Below are 23,391 nucleotides of genomic sequence, written 5' to 3'. Positions count from 1 at the left end.
CACCTTTTGATCTCTCCGTCTGTCTCTTTCTCCATTATTATCGCTTTCATATTTGTCTCCACCCATATATCTCTTTTTCCTCCCCTCTTTGCTCTCCTCCTCCCCCCATTTGTTGCTTTCAGTTCCAGGATGAGTGCTGGAATTGAAAGAGGTGAAGATGTCTTGGAAAGCTCTCCATGCCCCTGGCACTAAAAGCTTTGTGCTGGAAAAAGGTGGATGGATGGGTGATGGGTGATATTTCCCATGAGGCTCCTTATGCATAGTTGAATAATCTTTTCTTCTTTTTTTAAAAAATCTGTGATAGTTAAATATTTAAGGCTATTTTAAGTTATTTCACCTTCATGGAAACTTTAGAGTGTGACATATTTAATAGTAAATCTAAATGGTGCTCAATGAGGTCCTTAATCCTAGGTCATATTCAGCATTAAAATGTGCAGCTTTGTGAAATTGATGCTCCACACCACTAAAACACACTTGTGTACAGCCGAATATTGTTGCAGGTCATCTTCACGATGATTGTAGATGTGTAACTCCACAATCTAATTTCATCTATCTTTTGTCATCTCTCTTCTGCCGTTACCTCCTTTTATAATGATGTATCAAAGTAATGAGTAGATAATATTTAAAAAATTTAAGCTAATCATCTGAGATTGAAGAGTTTATGTGCAAAACATATCTCAGTTTTTAATTAAAACCCACAAATATTTTGTATGTGTAATTGAAATGCAATTTTTGCCATTTATTCTTTTTGTTTTGAAACAACAAAAATAGCTCTTTAATTGTTGGATCATACTGTGATAAGTGCCCGCCAGACTACAAAACGCCTTCACTGGAAATAAATAGGTGTTATTTTTCTTCCTTTTCTGTTTTCTTCTCTTTTTCTAAGCAATGCTATGGTAGTGATCAGACAAACATGTTGACTAATGGACTCATCTCGACTAAAGTCCGAAATGTATTTTAGTTTACATTAGTTTATGACCAATTCTTTGGGAACAACACAAACTGGAATAATTGTATTCCAGAGCAAACTGTATTCCAGAGTGTATATCTCCATAATCAATTTTAGTATTTAGTATCAGTTTAACATAATAATTCGTTAACATTTTTGTTTTGATTGTTTCACAGTATTTACTGATATACAGTTTAACATTTTTTCGTATGTACTTGACCATCAGATCCTTTGTTTTTATTGGATTTTCCGCAATAACTCTTATATCTACCTTTGGCCATTTTACTTGCATGATATCCGAGCAAAACAACAGGGTAGAACTCTGTTTCAGTTGACTCAATGCAAATTTAACAACTTGAAGGACATCATATACCCTCCAGTTTAGTCCAATTCTCATATTTTTCATAATGCACAAGCAGGATTCACTGGGTCAGTGCCTCCAACTACAAGCTCACTCTTCAAGGTGAGACATGACAAAAATGCTCATTTTCCTTCTGATCTCAAAACTAATTACTAGTCCAGTAAATGCGGGAAAAAGATTAGATACAATTGATCTAGCTTCAAGAGGTATAGTTTCTGACTGACACAACAATGACCCAGTGCAAACTGGCTTGATATTTATCACTGGCATTCATTTCCTGTCAAGTGTTAACCTAAACCTGTTGCTATGCAGTCACAAAATTACTCTTTGGTCCTGGCCAAAATATTGTACATAATGAATTCACATTTCTCAAATAATATGTTTGAAATACATTTAATTTATTCATTGTCATCATTCAACACAAAATAATGGATTTATTATGTTATTTATTTGAAATAGTGGCCTAAAATGTTGTAAGCATTAAGATTCTTTATTTTGACACTTGAAAACTGAGCTCTGGTGGATCACACCCCTATCAGTGGTTCATGAGTTGTTAAAACTTGAATAAAGTAAACCAATTCTATTAGAATTTAGAGAGGCCCTCACCTGTTCATAGAAGGCCTTATTCTGACACATAACACAATGTTAAATAACAGTAAGGGTCTGAATTCTGTGCTGGAGAGAGCTTCAGAGCCCATGGAGGAAACAACAAAGACTGTTCAGTCAGAGGCTTCTTCAGCTCCGCTGCAACACAGAACACTACAAATTGACTTATATATAATGACTAAGGGCTAATTACTGTTATTGATTCTTTATGCTGGGAATTATTTTCCATTTTAGTGTTGATGCAGTAAAACACCATAAGTACTGTGTATCAAACAAGTGAAAAAAAAAGCCAAAATGAATCTCGTCCAACTCCTTGTGTCATCTGGCCTTAAAGCTGAAATCATCTTTTGAAAACTACATATATACCATAGTACCTGATATGAAGGACAGCCACAATGACTGGCAGTCTAGTGCAGTGGACTGTATTTATCTAAATCAGCTCATAGTGTGGTGACTGGATTCTTGGCTCCAGCAGGATTGACTGAAACAACAGTTCTGTCTGACACAGAACGATATGGCACAACCCATTCAACACTCTGAATTAAAGCCTGCAAGATCATAAGAAAAACAGAAGTCCTATAGTATAACAAAGAGACAATTTTCCAAAATGGATGCGAAGGGTTCACACTCAAGTAGCCAACATGACTATAATTGAACAAAAAAAGAAAAAGTATAGCAAAAGCAAAGCATAAGTGACATTGCTTGTCATTGGAGAGAATAGGTCCAGGAACGGAATACAATTTTTTGGGGCTACAGCAGCAGTGACCAATAACAAGATATTGGACCTCTTTTATTATAAATCAATAGATACAGAGGTCACTAAGCACAAAAGGGATTTTGGTTCATTTTATATGGCTTTAATAAAAACTGTGGTGGTTTTGTTTATAGTTTAATGTTTTAAGAGGAACAATGATTAAAAAGAGATGACAGCAAGATAAATTAGTTCCGAGGAAATCAATAGTTTTGAGTCAGCGCAAAAGATCGAAGATTTGTGAACATGCATTCTTGTGTGCTGCAGTTGGTGTTTTGTGGCAAAAAATTTGGCTTCAGGGATTCATATGACTTTGTTCTGTAGTTAATAGTGAATGTAAAAGACAGCTGCATAAATAAAGCATTAGGTCATGTTTCAGGTGATTTTTTTATTTTTTTTTTTTCATTCCACCATCTGGTGCCACTGCATCAAAAGTAACAGCATTTAGCTTTATGCACCATGAGAGGAGCCTCACAGAGCTGCAAGAGAGGCCGTGGACCAACAATAGCCTTCACAGCGGTGACTAGGATCTACACATAGCGATATCTAAGTAATGTCAATCAAATGTAAAAAGTACCATTGAATGTTAGATTTTGTTAATGCCACAAGGGTACATACGTTTGGTGTCTTCTGCCTTAAAGTTTAAGCAGTCTAGGCACTGTGATCCTTATTTTTTACCAGTAGAAATATGGATGCAGGGAGTATAGTGTCCCTGACTGGACAGGGTTTAGCATGCAGAGTCATATTGTGCTGCTTCAGAAATCCAGTTGTGTAACAGTTTTTAAAGCCAAACTGACCCTAAAACTGTAACACTTAAAATTTGATAAGGGTGAGATTTAACCACCAGGTCACAACTGCCAGCCTTGCAAGTAGTTTCAACGTATCGCACAGAAGAGACTCACACTGACAAGTGAGTAGATTCAAAGTAAAGTTGAAGTAAAGTTGTCTGAATGGACTGGTCCTCATATTGAACTGCACAGTAATGACAATATTTCTTGGCAAGAGAAGAAACTAACAGGTTTAGTAAGAGTCAGTTTGGACAGAAAGCTTGAATTAAAGTAGAAAGAGTTTGGTACCGTGTCACTCAGTTGGACCTTTCATTTTCACTTATGATAGTTATGTATTAACTATAATACTTATGATAGTATGTTACCCTGGCATTTGGTACATCAGTCCTTGTTTTCAGCAGGTTGTTTCAGTTTGAATAGGCATCAGTCTAAAGTGCAGTGCACACGTCACCATATGAAACTGAGCTCAACTGCGTCTAGACACAGACGTACACACACATGAATAAGAATATGTGAATGAACGTGACAGGTGTGTTAGCTTAGAGACTTTTCACACCCTCTCAGTTGGGTGTGCGCTACTTAAAGTAAAGTGAAGCTTTAACATTAGAAGGTAGACAGTTTGCATACTTAAACTTGACATAAAAGAAAGGTAGAAAAACTTAGAGGAATTAAGGAAAAGAAGGAGTAACAACATGCCATTCAGTGTAAATTTTGTCCAAAAGTTACAAAGTGCTAAAATGCTATTTGTAGGACTTTAACATCATGAAGCTGTTCTTTAAGGAAGAAATAGAAGATTCCTCCAACTTGATGGACTGATCAACAAAATTAGCACACATACAGATAAGCACTTAAGCACCCATTGAAACAAGGTTATTGACTGCATTCTTATTTCCAATAGCAGTGGTCACACATTAAGATGAGTGACTATAGCACCATTGGTTAGAGCGTTGTGTTCTGGAGAGCAGGCTTACCCTTACACACATAGTCTGTTTTGTCTCTGTTACTTCCTCCCTTGTGGGCTCAGAGTTGTGTCAGCAGTGGATCAACTTCAACCCCCTCTGCTACCTCTTCACTTTCACACATGACACCAGTGTGCAACAAAAGCGCATCACTACCATATCGGAAGGCATATGTGAAAATGTATTATTCGGTTACTGCTACCAGGGACAACACAACAGCCTATCACAAGAAGAGATGACATTCAACTATCCTACATGATGTGGCAGACCACTGTTTCTCATAAGCATGACTGTAAAGGTCACTACAAAGGTGCTTAATTATTCCTTGCTGTACAGCGGGAGTCAGCTGGACTGAGAGTGTGAGATGCAAGTTGCTGTGCAAACTCTAAAACTGATCCATCAAGTCTTTGTTTTTTGGTTAGTTTTGGAGCCTTCTTGTGTGACCTTTTGGTCAATAAGCATGTATCAGTGAAAGGAAATGTTAGCTGCAACCACTCTTGCAGCCCACACCTCAGCATGGTTAGTGAAAATTATGGAGCTCACTCAGATGTCATGTTGACATCCCTGCTGATAAATACCAGCAACCACCACAGAGTAGTTTAACTGAATGTCAATTGTACACTGTCCCATTGGAGACAAATACCAGATGTTAGTGGGTTTTCCCTCCTTCAAAGGGACTTTAGTTGCAGTTTATGCTGCACAACACAGTTACAATTGCCTCTCATGTAATACCAGATCCTTTTCCTAAATCAACATATTTCATAAATTAAGTTTATTTTTGTTATATTTGTTAAATTAGGTTTTCATTATGTACTTCTTGGACCATTAGAACGCTTTGTTTAACAAAATTTATGCAGAAATTTCCAACATTTCAAGGGTTCACAAGCTTTTAAGCACTACCATGTGTGCTTTTTGACGAAAGGGTTTTACTGTGAAGTGAACTTGATGAGGCTATGTTAAAGCGTTTTCAAGACTTATGTTGTCATGGTCTGTGAGTTTTTTTGGTTGTGGTTTCTAATGCCATGTTCTGTTAATACTACCTAGTTACTCAGTTTTATCTGGGTTTCAGTGTTGTTAATGTATTGTTTTACTCCTGCTTGATATTCAGCTCGGTTTTGTCCTGTTTCTATATTCTGTTTCCTTATGTTACATTTTTTTAAAAGTTTTATTTTGTAGAGTTTGATCTTTTTGTTCGGTTAGCTTTACTGCCGCCCTTGTCACACCTGTTCTTCGTTTGTGATTAGTCCCTCGGTGTGTTCCTTATTAGATCTTCCTAATTGCCCCTGTTTGTCAGTCAGTCGGTCTGTTATGAGTCATCTTAGCCCAGTCCAGTGTTTTCTCCAGAGTTTTGTTACTCTTCAGCCTCCTCCTACTGTTAGTCCTGATTTTGGGTCATTTACCTGCTTGTGCTCTGACCAGTTATCATGACATCCGCCTTTTAACCTGGCTAGATCACCATGGTGACTAGCACTCAACCTATGACTTTACCATGGGAACTACATGCATTCACTTACTTAATATATTTTTGTTTGTTTGTTTTCTATTTAGTCGTCATTTAGTTACTGCTGTTACACAGGTGATTTTAAAGTCTATGTCAGAGGGAAGAGTGTATCAGATACATTAATCTCATATTGAAGAGGAGCAATGTATTTTTTTCCCCAGAAAAGCTTTTTAAACTTGCAAGGATACTGGAGAGTGCTCAAGTTTCTTCAACAAGTCTTCATGTATTTTCTGAACTTGGATAAGGCTCATGGCCATGTCTCGTAGCGTCCTGTGGGAGGTGCTTTGTGAGTAGAGGGTATTTTGTTACTATACAACTAGAAAGGGAGCATGGTTCACATTGCTGGCACTAAGTCTAACTTGTTTACTCACTTACATGCACATCAAAAATCTGATCATTATCTGATTTCTGGAGTTATCAGATTTTTCAAGTGAACAGCAAAGGGCATAATGTCAAATGCTTTATCAGATAGCTGCAGTTATCAGTATGTCTTCTTCATGCGTGTATACCCGTAAATATGATTTATTTAGTTCTTTCACATCTGCACCTGTGTAAAAATTAAAGAATTAAAAAAAATTAAAAGTAGAAAATGGAAGTGACAAAGTGAGCAGAAGACAAAAAAAACAAACATGATGTGCAGCAGTGGAAAGTCACTTCTTGAGTGAAGAAGCGACAAATTTAATGTTAAATGAAACGAAAAGTCTCAACATCCTTACTGTGCCTTTACGAAACGTGTACACAAACTTCATTACTGTGGATTTGAATAGTTTTCTCCTTGAACGAAGGAAGAATTGTTGTGTCAGTCATAAACGAAGGACAGAAGCAGCATGCAGCCTATTTTGCCAGCTGATTAGCTCCCACATCAGTAAGACTGTAGGCATCGCCTTGTTCAACAAAACAAGAGCAGATGTTTTGAAAATAGCAGGAAGTTTCAGTCTTACATCACTGCGTACATACATGCTCAGAAGGAAATCTAATAACGGACTAAATATTATGGCATTTCTGCAGTGCATTTGAACGTGTTAAATCTGATTTTTAAAATGATCTGATTACTCACAATTATCAAATTTTTATGGTCATGTCTTCAGTCAGAAAAGGGTTAATTGCTCACTTTAAGTTAGTAGCGAGTCTCTGTCTCAAGTGGAAGATTTTAAGTATATCGAGGTCTTGTTTTCAAATGGGGTAGAAAGAAGTAGGAGTTTGACAGGTGCATTAGGGCACGTCTGCAGTGATGCACATTCTGTACATGTCTGTTGTGATAAAGAGAGCAAAGCCAGAGTATAAAGCTGCCAATTTCACCCTTATAGATGATGAGGAGCTCAGTCATCTGGGAAGGGCTCAGAGTAGATGCACTGCTCCTCCTCATGTAAATAAGCTAGTTGAAGTAATTCGGGCATCTGGTCAGAATGCCTTCTGAACATCTACTAGAGGAGGTGTTTGGACATGTCCTGCTGGGAGGAAGCCTTGTGGCTGCCTCAGGCCTTGCCAAAGAGATTACATCTCTTGGTTGACTTGGGAACGCCGTGTCGGTGTCCCTGAAAGAGATGGATGAGGTGGCTTGGGTTTGGAAGATATTGGGGTCTCAAATCAGGCTGCTGTTCCTGCAATGCGGCCCGGATACGTAGCGAAAAGATGGATGCATGGATAGATGGATCAGTATATCACACAGTTTTGACAGTTCATTTGTCTGTTACTTGTCAAATAAAATTAGTTTCACTTGGTATTCTTTAAATGTAGGACAGTGTCAGAGCTTCACTGTCCAAAGTTTCAAATTAAGGAGCGTTATGTGCAGCCGTCACCACATAAATGTCAGGCATTGACAACACATATTGTCATACAGCCCAGAGGAAACCTAAAGTTAAATGATAAAAGTTAATAACCACTCTCAACATACAGATTATGTCTGATTGAACTTTAAAGTTTTATTGAGCCATCAAACACAAAGAATCCTGGCTGTGTTTAACTTGCTTCGTTGTACACCACTGAAGCCTTTAAGTTACAAATATTTTGTGTTGCGTTTCCTGTTGCCAGCTGTTGACCACATTTTGAAGGATAACTGTAATGTACTGGCTTTACACAGAACTACAGCAGCATTAAACTCAAAACTTGAACAGTTTCATCTTTCCTCAGTCTTCATGTTGTTAATTTTCTGTATATCTTATTCAGATGTTTTTGACTGTTTGAAAAAGTAACCATCTTTGTTTACTTTCTTTTCGATCACAATTTTATCCAAGAACTTTCAATAGTACATTGGAAACATACAAACTGCCAAACCACAGCCAAAAACATCCACACACACAAAAACATAAATATGATCCCTCTATACATATTTTATCATTAGGCAGACACATGATAGGCAAACATCACCTGATATTCTTGAGTCTTAAGGAGAAAAATACAAATCCTTTCCCCCAAATGCTAATGAGATACTTTTCAGAATAAAGATAGATACATTTAAGTCTGGGAATTATTATTATTTTTTTTTTAAAAATCACAAATGTTGCACAACAAATGTGTTCACCACAATATTGAATCTTCAAAATTAGACCAACTTCCATCTATTCTGCCCTCCTCCCATAAAACAAAGCCTGAAAGTTCAAGGTTAAATTTTCAGTTACATCATACGTAAGAAATATGTTTGCCCTATCTGAACAAAAACGTGGGACCTCCTTGACATTGTGTTTGACCAACTCTGTGACAATCTCATGTTGAAAGAAAAATAAGTCCTTCCTTTGTTGCTGAGGTCAGTCCTAAATATTTTTCTTTTACCTATTCCTGTCACAAATAAGACAGCGTGGGAAATGAGATTTCAAAGTTTTGATGGTTTTGTTAATAGAATTTCACAAACTTCTCCAGCAATGACAGGTGGATCTGTAAGACGCATGTAGTTGTTTTGATTCATTTTTCACTATATCAACACAGCGTGAGATTCTATAATGTGCAGTATGTAAACTATGCGCAGATATTACAGTCTGTAAAATGTGAAGGACTTCTTGACATTACATGTAATATCTTGAATAGTGTCTACATCAGCTGGCGTAGCCTTCTGTTGAGATTGTTTTGTTCAAGCAGCGGAACTGTCTTTTTGTCCCACTATGTGGAATGAAAACACTGATATGCACAAATTCAACACAGAAGATGAGAATATGAGAAGCAAACGTTGACCGTGATGGGGAAAATTTCTGTAGCAAGTTATTGTTTTGCATTTTCTATCCATAAGAAAAGCTATGTCTAAGGTGAAATTGTCAGGATCGAGGAAAGGTAGGACCCAGATGCAGTTCTCTTTTAGTTAAAAAAAAACAAGGTTTATTCGCAAAAACAAGACAGGGAGCATGAAGAAGAGAGCCGGATCAAAAACACCCAACGGTGAGAAGACAAAAACAAAACAAGACTATGGCATGGAATCGTTAACTAGACAGGACTACGACAAAACAAGACTATGACTATGAATAACAAAGAACCCGGACTATGAGGCAGGTAACCAAACTTACCTGTGCAACACATGGAGGGATAGTGAGGATTCTGCAGTGACTGAAAGTAAACCAGGAAGCTAAATACTGTGAGGGGAGTAATCAGTGACATGAGGTGCAGCTGTGAACAATTAACCAGGTGACTTGAGTGAACTGAATTGACAGGGGAAAAACATGACTTGAACAAAACATGATTAAACAAACTGTGATATAACATAAGGTGATAGGGCAGACTGTGACAGAAATACACATGACATCAGATGTATTCTTCTTTACTTGATCTTGCAATGGTTAACCTCTTCTACTCAAGCACATGCTTTAGGGTCTGTGCTAATATTGTGATTCATTCTCTTTGCAGATACTGGATTGTGAAATCTAACCTTGTCTAATGCAGTAGATACATAATTTCTTCTGTAGTTTATGTGGGGTTTTTCCTTCCTTACTGGCCATGAAGGTCAGTTATTTATCATTTATCAGTCAAGTTTTAAGTATGCACTGTTATTAATTTAATATAAATTAAAAATGGCATGTCAGTTTATTTTGAAGAAACAATCACAAACATATTTCAGATTAGACCTGATTAACAGATGAGATTTTAAGGAAAGACTTGAATGAATTATGGTTGAGAAGGAAAGTATTCTTAAATATTTGAGGAACTGTCAATGTGTTTATTAACATGTTAGCAATTCTATTTTAGGGGTCTGTAAGTAAACATTTACATGATTTAGTGTTCTTTGATTTTGCTCTCAGATTGTCACACGAACAGTTGAGTCACGCTACAGTACAGTTCGACATGCCAATTGGAATGAATCATCATCCTTGTACTAGTGTCCATGCACAGGGGCAAAATCAAATTATTAAGTTAAGCTGTGGAAAATGTCAAAACCCTGCTGCTTTGAACTCTCCCTGTGGGGGATCATCATACATCTAAGTATAGCTGAATTCACTGCACAGACGTCTTTAAGTTACTTGAATTGTTATTTAGTCAGACAAGCCTGCAGTTATAAAATCAGGATTTTATTAGAGCAGAGTGACAGTCAGGAAATCTTTTGTGACCACAAGTTGACACACAGTCTTAAAGAGCTGATTTTCAGTCAGTTTCTGACACGTTTAGCTGTCTGACAAAAGAAACTGAAAAACATGTGAATGATAGCAGCTTTATTGGGAGTTTAGCTATTCTCATAAACACTTAAACTTTACTGTTTTCAGAAAAGATGCATAAAGATGGAACTTTAGCAGAACATCTAGGGTCATCTAAGTTTAGCTGGTTGTATACATACAGGAGCAATTCAATCCCAAACCCATTATAAGGGTGTTACCCCGGCTTTGAGAAGCTTGTTTTTGTGTGATTTAGGTTGGATGTTTACATGCATTCTGAAAGTCCAGTTTTAGTCAGACTAACATCATAATTTCTTAATTCTAGTCTCAAGTAATTGTGCTTTCTTTGCTTACTTGTCGTCTTCATTGTAGCTCCTGTCTCTTTCATACCTCTCTCCTGAAAAGCTCAATCTACTCTGATTGGTCATCAGTTTATTTTATTTTTTCGAGGTGTGAAAAGCTAACCCCTAGGCAAGAATAATGCAAATGTATTTCATGGGGCCATAAGTCACAGAACAAAAAAAATAAAAACTTTGTGCCTCGTGACTTTTCACTTATACAAAAATGCTATGCAACACAATGAAGGAATGACCTAATTAATGCATATACAAAGGAATTTTTGTGGCTGCCCATCAAAGTGAACAGTTTGACCTATTCCAGTCTATCTGTCCATCTTACAGTCCTTTTACCAATCTTTTCACTGAACAAATCACACCAGAAACACTACATATGACCCCCAGACTCAGTATGGCCACATCTATTAGTCGATCCTTCACAGTGAGTCGCCCCCACTGCAGTTTTAGGTGAAACAGACAGGGCAAAATGAGTGTCATTGCTGCCCCGGTCACACTTCCCGTCAAACCCATCAGAAGGGAGAACTTGGGCACTAGCAGGGCCAGTAAGTATGATGTCATCAACAAGGTGCCCCGAACTATCAGGATTGGACGAGACACTCCTCGACCTCTGTGTTTGGAGTAAGTTGAAACTGCCGCATCTAGTGAGAGATTACAGCAGTGCGGTTGGTGATGGCACTTTGTGTTGACCATGTCTGAAACTTCATCAGCATTTTCTTCACATTAAGATCTAATTCTTGTAAGATCGTATTTCAAACAATTCAGTAACTTATAACAAAAATTGACAGTTGGAGCACCGTATAGCTTAACTGTTTAACCAGGCAGCCCATGTACAGAGGCTGTAGTTCCTCAATGCAGCTGTTCCGGGTTTGAGTTTTTAGAAAGCTATAAATGATCAACCTTATGTAGTTTTGTCCAATTAAACTGGTTGCAATTCATAATTACATCATATTCTTTTAATTTCAGGACTATTGACAGTAAACTAGGAAAAGTTCAGGCATGGTGACTAATATGTGGACAGTCAACACGGGTTATTTTCTACCTACTTTGCAAGGTTTCAGTTCACGTGTTTTACCTAAAATAATGAGGTAGATCCCTTTCAGTCAGCCTTTAATGATTCATCAACGTTTTATACTGCGCTTGGTGAGCTACATCGTCATCATCTTAAAATCTAGAAAAGTATTGTTAGTATACAAAAATGTTAGTGTGTATTGTTCTATTTCATTTTTCTGACAGTAAAACATTCAAATGTTCAATCAGTCAACTGTTTCAATGTCCTCGCAGAGTCCTGAGTCAATCAGCTCTTCATGTTTATTAAACAGCTGAGACAATACTTTATTGATTGTCTTCAGTCATTCGTTCTTGCTTGGGAATAATGCTATTGCTATTTGTGTGGCCTTTAAGATGGATAGTATATAATAACACTGGTTGTGATTAGTGGCCAAAACTCCCATGTTTGATATTCTGCATTTTAGCTTGCTTAAGTTTGCTTCAAACTGAAATTCTTGCAAGCACTACTCCCTGCACTTAGTCTTTGAAGTGTACAGAACGTTGCCCTTGCCCCATATATCTTAAAATTAGGCTTGTTTACATTTTCAGTAAGATATTTGATGTAACGTTAAGATTTGATATGAAAGCAATATTTTGGTTGAGTGGTTTGGATACATGAGAGGTTTTTGTGGTGCTTTCACCTCTGAGCAGGCAAGTTTGCAGAATCTCAGCAGCAGCATAGAAGGGTAGAGGGTAGGAGAGCAAGGCTTTAGCCAACAGACACAGGTTGACCAGAGGCCGAAGGTTAGAGGGCAGGTTGTCAGTGATGACTTCACTGGTCTCTGGCCCCCAGGTCAACACCGCCTAATTGGGGACAGTAAAAGTCAATGCACAAGTCAATCAATCAATACCATTGTGTGTTCCTTTTTCCATCTTATCATGATTGCACAGAAACAGCCAAATTAACTTGCAGTTTCCGCCTAAATATTATTTGACTTTTTGACTATCAACAAATTCTCAGTTAGTTTTAATGATAAGCTGTAATACCAGAGGACCTGCAGCTGCACACTCATATGTCTATATGACCACACAATATTTTTTGCATGTTTTTTAAACCTATTATAGAGTACATTTCTCATTAAAACCTGCACGAAATGTTACTGTGTACAGAAATCCCTAAATGAACTGATAGCTACTCGGTTTGAACAATCTTATTTTCATCAAGCTTTCACTAACCAGTAAGGAAAACAATGTTTTCATAATGCAGGCAGCTCCATGAGTCCACTCCAGCATGGTCTCAAACTGCCCTCTGTTCTCCATACTGCCCTCTAGGGGAGGGAGGAAGATCTGTGACGTATAGGAGAAGATGATGACCCCTACAGAGATGATGAAGTCCTCTGGGTCCACAGACAGCGATAGAGAGGACCACGACCAGCTGCTGGCGCAACTCAAGCAATACAGCATGACTAAAAGGCTGAGAAAGAGGTAAGCTGATGAGAAAAGTTAAAGCTTTCTAATTTATTGACAGCTGGGTGTTTCACTCCGATCTATAAGGAAATAAAAATATTACAAGACAAGACGAATTTAAGAAGATACCAAATAAATTCAGACATTTTAAAGGGACAATAATCAAAATAAAATCAGAAAATATAGTTTTCTGAATATAGAGGATGTTCTTTTCGTCATAGGAAACTTTTATCCATATCTAAATACAAGAGTTAAGACATAATTCAGGGACAATTCTTAAACCATGTGGCTTATTGAAAAAATTGATGATTTTTACTTAAAAATGTGAATTTATATATTTAGAATTATCTTTTGACGGAAAAACAATTAAAAACAACTTTATTTAGTTTGTGAGTTTTTTTCTGAGTGACAGGATATGTAACAAGATTTTAGAGATAGATTAATACCTTTTTATTTCCCTATTTTTATCTTTTTTTTTTTTTTTACAGTGAGCAGTCGCAAAATGTTGCATTAAGCTCAGAATTTGTCACATCCCTGCTCTTTGATCCCTGTGATAGAAGATTATTTTAATTTCACCTTTCTATCTGTTGAGTTTCATATGCTTTTACCACTCACATTCTTAGTAATTTTCCTGCAGTCTCTTTGAGGACTTCTGTGGAGCTCTGTCGATAAAATTGGTCATATCTTTGTACGGATAAGGTTCCTTTAAGCACCATTGTGCTTTTTGCAAGCATTTTTTTACATGCTTTTATTTGTTGTTTTATCCTCTGCTACTTCAGGTGAATTAATCAAACAGTACAGTTGTGCAAAGTAAAAAAAAAAACATGATCTTTTCCCCTTTGCATGCATATGCTTGAATTTCAGAAGATGAACGGGGGAGGTGACGTGTGTGTGCATAGAATTAACAGCCCAAAAGCAAAAGAACTTCTGCAGTTAATAATCTCTAGACACAGACCTGTGCTTCTTGGCTCATGCAAGACACCTGGCATAAGAAATAAATCCTAAATCAAACACCCAGCAACATCGGTGTGTAGCAAGTGAGAGCAGACAGCTTAGCCAGCAGCAGCTGCAACAGGATTACAAGAATGAAAATGAGAGCATATTAGACTGACTGCCTTGTTGTCAAGATTGAAAATGGTTGGTGAGCTTTTTTGTGTGCTGGCTGACCTGCATTTTTCTTTGCTCAGTCAAAAAAAAAGTGTCTCCCCTTTAACTTTATCACCTTATCAGTATGTGAGCCAGGGAGCAGAGTAGGCTGAGTGCGGAGACTGGCCTGAGATCAGTCAGCAGCAGGCAGGGCAGAAGGAACATCAGAGACACCAGTGAACACACTGATCTGGGGAGAGCCACTCCTGACAAACTGTCACACAACAGACTGGTGGAGACGAGGAGGTACAGGGTACAGGTCATCAACAGTTCAATGACCTGCAAAGAGAGATTTTCATTTAAAATTGGTAAAACTAAACACTTCTTTTGATCAGTTTATGGCTCATGCACATTTCAAGTAATGAATTCTATTGATGACTTCCTACAAATTTAAATTCAATCGAATTTGTTTTGGGTTGTGAGCCAAAGCGTAATTTGATTTGACCGGTTTTCAGTGCATTTATTTGCTGTGTAAATGTATTTGCAGAATAAAGAACTTGTGTGTTAGTTTATAATACAAAGTGTTACCTGGGCTACGTTAACCATCCATCCTCCCACTCCCGACCAGTTTGGCCACAGTCCTTTGCAGCAGGCCTCCATAATGTCCTGGTAGCTGTGTCGGACTCGAACCTTTGACACTGAGCCAGACCCTTCACTAGAATATACAGATATCCTGTCACTATGATAAATTGTGTTATATCACAACCTTCACATTCCATTCAGCTGTGCATGCATTGTATTTATGGGGTTCATGACTACAAAATGAATTAATAATTAGTTTATCTAGACTCTAAAAGCTTTCTGCTTCCTACCCAAATAGCAGATTACTTTGAATTCCCCTGAAATACCCAAATGAATGGACCAAATACATACTAGAATGAATTGATAATTGCCATTGCTGAAAAAACAGAACAGTGGCTTCACTTGAATTTTAGACTTGTGCAAGTGGGCTTTAGAGAATGCAGAGCAAAAGTCCCAGAACAGCAGAGTTACCTAGCAAATGGATAATGAAGTGATATTTTGGGGAGAAAACTGACAGGCAATGAAAAAATAATTGAAAACCATACCTCTGTTCATACAAACAGGCCACCAGGCTCCTTCCTGTGTGATTACAGACCCAGGCAGACAGAACCAGCAGTACAAGACCCATATAACCCGACTGGACCAGAGCAAAAGGTAAACCCAACACAAAGATCCCCTAAAGGTTTCAAGAGAGGGATAGAGAGCACAAAGAAAAAAAAGGGTTAAGAGGATAACAAGAAAGTCAAGAAATAAGGAAAGACACCTCGACAACTCCCTTTATTTGTTGTCCTAGTAATGAAATGGCTAAGATCACATGGTTTTGATGTATCTGTTTTTTATATATTTTAATACGTTTCATTATTTTCCTTTTGCAGGAGATAATAGTACAAAACAGAACAGTACAAAAAGAATGAGACAAATGTATAAAACACCAAAATTCTCTGCATCAAAAGTTAAGAGTGGATTTATGGTATTATTTAGCAAGCAACTACCATGCATTTTTTCATTATTCCTTTCTCTTTTTTTAACTGCATATATTTAACATATATTTAAACATTTCTGTAAAATTTGCATTTAATTTCCAACTTTCAGATTAAAAAAAAAAAGTAAAGGACTTGAGGTAAAACACTGAAAACCCTGCATGGTAATTTGTGAGTAACTCTCCTTTTAATGTGTATCACTGCTTGTAAACCAAGAATCTTAGAGTTGTTGTTTGTGGAATTTTAACTCATTCTTCCTGAAAATGCTTCCAGTTCTGGTAAACTCTTTTACCTTGTATGCACTGCTCTTTTGAGGTTCATCTAAAAACTTGTTTAAAGGAGGTTTTGGTCTAGGGATTGTGCAGGCCATGGAAAAACCCTCAGCTTGTGCCTGTTGAGGTAATCGACTATTGATTAGAATCTTTATTTTGTTGTGGAAACCATCCTCTCCTCAACTTCAGCTCTCTTAAAGATGGTGTGATGTCTGCTTGCTGGTATATATTTAATTAAATCCATTCTTCCCTCTAACAGTAAATTGTTCTATGGGCTGCAACAACAGCACAAAACATGATCAATCCACCCACGTTATATCTTAAAATCTTCAGTCACATGTACAGATGTTGTACAGATGTTGACATTTTGGAGTTATAACCCAAGAAAGTTTTTCTTCTGAGTGCTCTTCTTAAAGGCCATATTTGTGCATGCATTGCTGCATCAAATGAAGTCCAACCAGCTAAATTGTTCTCAAGCTGTTTTAAAACCAGTATAGTAAAACAATGTGAAATTATCACATGACAGAAAACTATGCATTCATGCTGAAGAAGACTTATGAACTGACGAATCCAGCATGGATTTCAAAGTACTGTCTTTCAATGAGACATCTGGTTTGTGTTTAAAGCATATTTTATGTATTTTCCTGCGGGACTTGGCAACCAGCAATAACTCGGCAACCAGTAACTCAGGAAGACGATGTTTTGATGCAATACTTTATTTCAGTGTCTGTTCTAATGATCTTGACTCTACCACTTCTCAGTTAGTGTGCAGCGCCATCCTCCACCCTTGTTTCCTAATAAATGTGAGGCAACAGTCAATAGATGATGATTTCACAAAATGCTGTGAAGCACTATTACTCTATGGAGTTATCTTTATGAGCAAAAAGAATGTTGAAAATCATGTCTGTGGACACAAATGAATGGAATAAATTGATGTGATTATTTCAGGTTTTGTAGTGAGACTGGGCTGTTTCAACAGGGGCTTTAATTTGCCTTCCTAGAAATCCTGCAACCAGGTCTCTCAGATAGTAATTTTCTACTTTCCCATATTTTAGCATTGTAAATCAAGTCTTCACCCTTTGTCGGACGCTTTCGATAAAAAAGGGGCAGCTAAATTATTGTCATGTCATCTTCTAGACCTAGTAGTGTTAGAAGCGCTTTGAGTGGTCGGTTAGACTAGAAAAGTGCTATACAAGTACAAGTCCATTTACCATTTAGACCTCAGTTTGATCTTCACCTTTCCTGTAACTGATATTTCTTAGTTACACTGTTAACTGAGAAAACGACAACCTGAGAATGCTTTGCTATCTTTTAAAAGCCTTCTGCTGTTCTGTTGGCATCAATTATTTCAGTGCCAGGCGGCTGCTTATAGGAGCTGATGATCTCTGATTTTTGGGACATGGTATGAAACTATATTCTTCTGACCTTCTCAAAGATTGACTATGAATGAACAAGCAGCAGCCCTAAGAATCTAGTAACTGTTGTAAACTGTGGTCAAAGTTATTTCAGTTATTAAGTCCAATCTTCTGGTGCACCCAAATTTTGGAAGAATTATTTTTTCCTCACTTAAAATTTACAAAAAATTGCACCAGAATGTTTCATGAAATGTTGGAAATGATGTGTCGTGTTTACGTCTATGTCCATTGAAGATCCGCTCATCATTTACTCACTCATAAAAAATATATTTTCTGTTCAAATTTAAGTTTTGTGGTTCCTGTAAAGGGTGCATCAATATGAAATAAACATAAGAAAAAACATTAAGTGGAGTAATGTTTGTCAAAGTTAGCTCAGGATGGTTACATATCTTGAAAAAGCAGAGCTGAAGTGAGTAAAATGTGAAAATTCAAAACCATGGAATCGGGACAGCTGAGCAGGAAAAGAAGAGAAAAGAGATGAAAGAACTGTTCATGGCTGGATGATGAGGAGGCGAGAGAAGAGTTTTGGCAGGATGCCTGGAGAGTCTAAGGATGCAGGAGACCAGCAGGAGCAGAAGGAAGAGGCGAGTCGAGCTTTGGCCCATCACCAAGAGAAAATACAAGCGGCTGCCAGGGAGAGAAGACGGAGGAGAGGCAACGGAGGTGAAAATGGTAGGCAAGAAGACAAGAGGAGAGACGAGAGGAGTAGAGGGACACACAAAGGAGGGAGGGTGGAAGGAGAGGTGCACCCTCACTGCTCGAGAGCATGAGGTTGGATGATGGGAGATCAGAGGAGGCAACAAGCCACTTTGATGGAATTGTGTTTCAATTGTTGGAACATGGAGATACTTGGACTCACTGAGAGAGTTGTGGAAGCACATTATACATGGCAGACACAAGGACACACTGCGGATGAATAAACAGACAAGCACACATTCTCTCTTTCAAGTTACTATTTAGTAACTGCTGTCTGTTAGGCATATGCTGATAGAGCTTTGATGTTCAAATGGAGCTGCTGGGGATGAAAGCGGTTTGAGAGAAAACTGACGCTCAAGTATTTGATTTCATCTCCCCCCTCTCTGCACTTCTGTTTCTGTGTGTGTTTTTGCCAGCTAATTGGTTACACTGAGTAAAACCTGAAGCGGCTCCCAATCACAAAGGGACATAATAAACTAAGAGAAAAATCCCTGATTGTGTCGAAAGAAGATTAATCTTTTTTACCTTCATCATTCCACAATCTGACAGCCAAGACTTCGTTAGTACTTGCTTGTTTAAGTCGTGTTTGCCGAGCACATAGACTGCACTCCTTTTTATATCTCACATTGTCTATAAGCAGAAAAAATGTTTATAAGAGGACAATAATGTGTAGACGTGAAAGTGCAAAAAATTCAGCCACTTCCCTTCTGGTCATGTTCACTATTTTATGCGAACACATGCCTTGTTCATAGAAAAAAGACAGAGAAATGTCTTCTCCCTTCCATGAGGTGGATTAGGTAGAGCTGGCATAAGCGGAAACAGACAGGTTTGACATTTAAATAACTGAAAATGCCATTTTTTTTTATAAAATCACAGAAATCCCATGTCTGAGTTTTATCAGTGTATTGTTATTCTGAAGTCAGTGGTAGAGTTGAAGAATTTGTCTCCTTTAAGAAAGGACAGGTTTACTTTTTATACAATGTGACAGTGAAGATCATTTCTGATTTAAAGATGTTGAAATATTAGCAAATATAATATTTTTTGTTGCTATCCGATGACCATTGAGTTTGACAATAAAGATGATACATTATATATGACATTATAAAGCTGAATGGAATCAAACTCTATATATATATATCACTCTATATTTATTTAGTTTGATTTTAAATACATTTAACGTTTAGATACATTTAGATACATTTCAACATCCCTTGTTGAAAGTATGAAAGAATTTGATGTTTTTTTACATTCACAAGGGTCAAATTATAAGCATTTAATGGGCAAAATCAAAGTAGCTAAAGCAGTGACATTGTATTTTACTTTTAGTCCAAAACAGGAAAAAACAGAAGAATAAAAAAAGTTTCCTGAACAAAAATGGGGACATTCATTCCCTGGTGGCTTTTGTTAGAATTTAAGAATCACAATCAATGTGAGTCTTGAATTTTCAAAGTAGATTAAGGTAAAATATCAGTGATTCAATCATAGACTCTTCAATTAATTTCAGTCTCGCTCTGTGTCAAATTCACACGATTCCCACTGAAGACACACACACAAACTAGAGCTCTCTCATTAACAGAGAGGTTGCAAATCAAACTGAGTTTCAAAATATTCCCAAACTGACAACCTCCAGAGATGGAGCTGGATTTTTTTCTGCATATTTGATACCAGCTTTTGCAATGAAAACTTTATTAAGCTGGCAGATAGTCATTTATATTGGCATCAATAAATGACCACAGGAAAATACACATTTTCTTTTCAGCCTTAACAGAGATAAAGATACTGCTCTTTTTTATTACAGAGTCGTAGCTAAAGAATGGGATCTAGGGTTATTGCACTTAAACGTGTTTAAACATCACTTCTATTGGGTTTTGTATTGTTCGCTATCGAACATGAACCAACACATCAACCCTGGAAAGCAACTGATACTGTAAACAAGAAATTCTGTAAAATAGAGATGATAGAATTTACAATATTTTTTGTTCTTGAGCCACATCACATTACTGGATGCAGGTTTATTATTTGCATAAAAGTCATGAGTTTGTATAGGCAGTTTCTGTCAGGAATATTGAATATGTCACGTGCAAGGGACCAAGTTTCTGTGGCTTGCCTGGCGCAGAATCTTGGCCTCTAAGGAAAATGGACAAAATCTTGGCACTGAGATAAATAGACTAATATCAATAAATCAACCACATATGATATGTGTTTACCTACTAATTATCATATATTGAAATATGGGTTTAGATGGTAACAAAAGTGTTAACAGTGATTCAGATCTGTGTATTTTAAAGTTGTAACACAAAAGCATTTGATGCAAATTTACCTAAATACCAAAAAGAATATCTTTGCATTGTCTGTATTTGTGTGTTCTGTATTAGTGTGTATGGCCTCATTTTGATGCCTTAATGTCGTAATGTATTCTCTACAGACCCAGTGACATTGTTCAATTACAGCAGAGTCATTCACTATAAAACCATATTTACATGAGTGGAGTGGTTGAATGCAGCCCAGCATTTACAGCATAACAAGTTATTAGCTTTACTGCCATGAGGACACGCTGTGACAGGGAGATTTTCACATTTTTTATAAAAATGATTTGATTCCCGCTTATTTTGATTATAAAGAATGCCTGATAAATTTCCTGCAAGACTTTAAAGCTTTGTTTAGTAATAAAAAATACGAAAGACAATGTGACCAAATGGTATGTGTAAGGTGTATTGATGCTTTCTGAATGTACTGAGAGTTTTACCACCCAAGCAGTTGGCATTTACATTTTCCATTTGTCCTCTGGAATGAGACTGTTTTTGAGAAAGCAAAAGATGGCTGACGTACAGAGAATGAACAAAGAAGAAAATACATTTGCAACTGTAGCAAACATAAGCTCTTACTAGAAGAGAAACACCAGGACTTCATATGGCACCGCTGGATTGCAAATTATTCTTTTTAAAAAACTTTGATATGACTAAATTCAGATAGGCTCCAGCCCACCCGCTACCCGATTAACGGACTGTCGGTATAGAAAATGGATGGATGACTAAATTCACTGTTGTGTTTTTTTTATTGTCATGGACAATAAACATGATAGAACAAGCCTTCTTCATACCAGTTACATTACATTAATTTGTTAGAAGCTTGTGTCCATATTTAATTTTTCTCTCAGATATTAATGTCAGAGATAATTCAGAATTTTACATTTTATCACCAAGTATACAGGGATCAAACTGAGCCATCGTTAGCCCCCCCCCTCAACACACAAACACACACACTGTGTACAGATGTGTTGGCATACCTGTATCGCATTTGTGATATTCCAGCCGGCTTCCCAGGTGGTGATGGTGGGAGAGGGACTCTGATCTGTGGAACTGGTACTGGGGCTCTGAACTGGAGAAGCCAATCTTGTGCTCACTTGCTCTTTTTGAAGACTGGTAAAGAGTTTAGTAGTAACTGCCACAGTTTCCTGGCCTTGTTCAGAAACTGTCATTTTGACAGCACCCACTCTAGATGACCCAGCCAGTCTGGATGACTCCCTCTTGTTTCCATGGTTCTGGTTGAAACCTGGGGTCTCCTCGCTCTTGCCAGGTTGCATGTCAGAACATCTTTTTCCAATGTCATGGCTTCCAGTGTTTTTGACCCAAAGGGAGTCTGCACTGGAGACGACTGAAGTTTTGGTGACATTCTTGGCTCCAGCAACTCTGGTTTCTTTAATAGGTGCACTACAGGTGGATCCCCTCATAGTAGGAGCAGGTTTCTCCCTCAAAGCATGGTCATCTTTGTGTGTCAGAACCAGGCTATTTTCTCTTGGTGATGTTCTGTTTCTTCTGTTGTCATTAGAATAACAGTTATTTCTGCTTGTGATGCTGTTAATTGGCAATCTGTCATCCTCACTGTAGGTTTGGTTCAACTCATCCTTGTGGGTCAGAACTAGCATCTCCTCATCCTCTTGAAAGAATCTGTTCAGGAAAACTATTTTGAGTGAAATATTATTGTGCCATCGTTAACCTCTTTATCTTAGAATATTTTAACTTCTCCCTGAGCTTTGGAAGTATCTAGACAATTAAAGACTAACAAATGTTTCCAATATTAATGCTAATCTTTAAAATGGTATGACATTAATAATGGGGATGAAGATTGTAGATTAAGTGCAAACTGCCTGCTTCAATTTCACTCTCAACTTTTTAACCTCTACTGGAATTTAAGTTAACTTGAATAAAGCTGATTATAACAAATTATAAAAATATAGAAAGTAAGATAGAGAATCAATTTAAAAAAAACATAAAAGAACATATGTCTCAGGATAATAAAAAAATATTTGCACATGCTAGTTTACTTTGATACTATACACAGATCATTATTTTTAAGCTGACTTGTCTTTACAACTTTATGCTGATATAGACACTTGAATCACTGTAAATCAGTGGTAAACCAAACTAACTATAACCGACTACAACTATAATTAACTAAATCAACCTCATGATGTGACTCACTGTGTTGTCCAGTCCAGGTGTAGCCTTGAGACTGCCCAGCCCCACAAAGACCCAGCAGCACTCCATGGCTGCCCAGTGCTTTGAGCCCAGTGATGAGAGCCCATCTCCAGCTGCAGTGCCTGCAGACTCAGCCTCTCTGCCTCCAGAAGTCTTTTGGTTTTGTCTGACACTTGCACACTCTTGCACATCCAAACATTCAAATGTTTGCCCACAAACTAACTGTTCAAATATGGGATACTCAAATACGTTCACACAAACACATCTGCACAAGTGCATACATGAACAGGTGTGTGAATGACTGACAAGTTGTTGAGCTGTAACATTATAATATGTCTGTGTTTTCAGCGGTGAAGAAGTAAACAGCTTTAATGGCCTGCACAGTAGTCAATGCAGGGATGTACTGGAAAGCAAAAGTTAGTTCTAGCACTTTTAATATTGTGGAATAAGTTCCATATTATCCACATTTGTTCAATTGACTAAACAATAAATCACATAAGTCAGATTATTTTTTAAATCACATGATTAGATAGCAGAGTTGTAGCAAACTTTGAAGATGCTTTGACGGCCATACAAACACCTTTCTAAG

General features: G+C 37.4%; 1 protein-coding gene across 1 annotated transcript; it reads right to left on the bottom strand.

Annotated features, from left to right (window-relative positions):
* Positions 1-11,157: 11,157 nt before the first annotated feature.
* On the bottom strand, positions 11,158-22,909 carry LOC140267237 (vesicular inhibitory amino acid transporter-like). Its single transcript, XM_072362454.1, has 8 exons — positions 22,806-22,909; positions 21,611-22,271; positions 15,507-15,637; positions 14,968-15,094; positions 14,516-14,718; positions 13,063-13,300; positions 12,528-12,690; positions 11,158-11,477 (listed from the first exon to the last, which is right to left on the bottom strand). The coding sequence occupies exons 1-8, from the start codon at positions 22,907-22,909 to the stop codon at positions 11,158-11,160; spliced, it is 1,947 nt and encodes a 648-aa protein (XP_072218555.1).
* Positions 22,910-23,391: the final 482 nt, after the last annotated feature.

The sequence above is a fragment of the Leuresthes tenuis genome, unplaced genomic scaffold, assembly GCF_036924035.1.
Source record: "Leuresthes tenuis unplaced genomic scaffold, fLeuTen1.0.hap1 SCAF_13, whole genome shotgun sequence".
NCBI classification, from domain to species: domain Eukaryota; kingdom Metazoa; phylum Chordata; class Actinopteri; order Atheriniformes; family Atherinopsidae; genus Leuresthes; species Leuresthes tenuis.
Note: the sequence above shows the minus strand (reverse complement) of the source record. Positions and strands in the feature narration are given on the sequence as shown.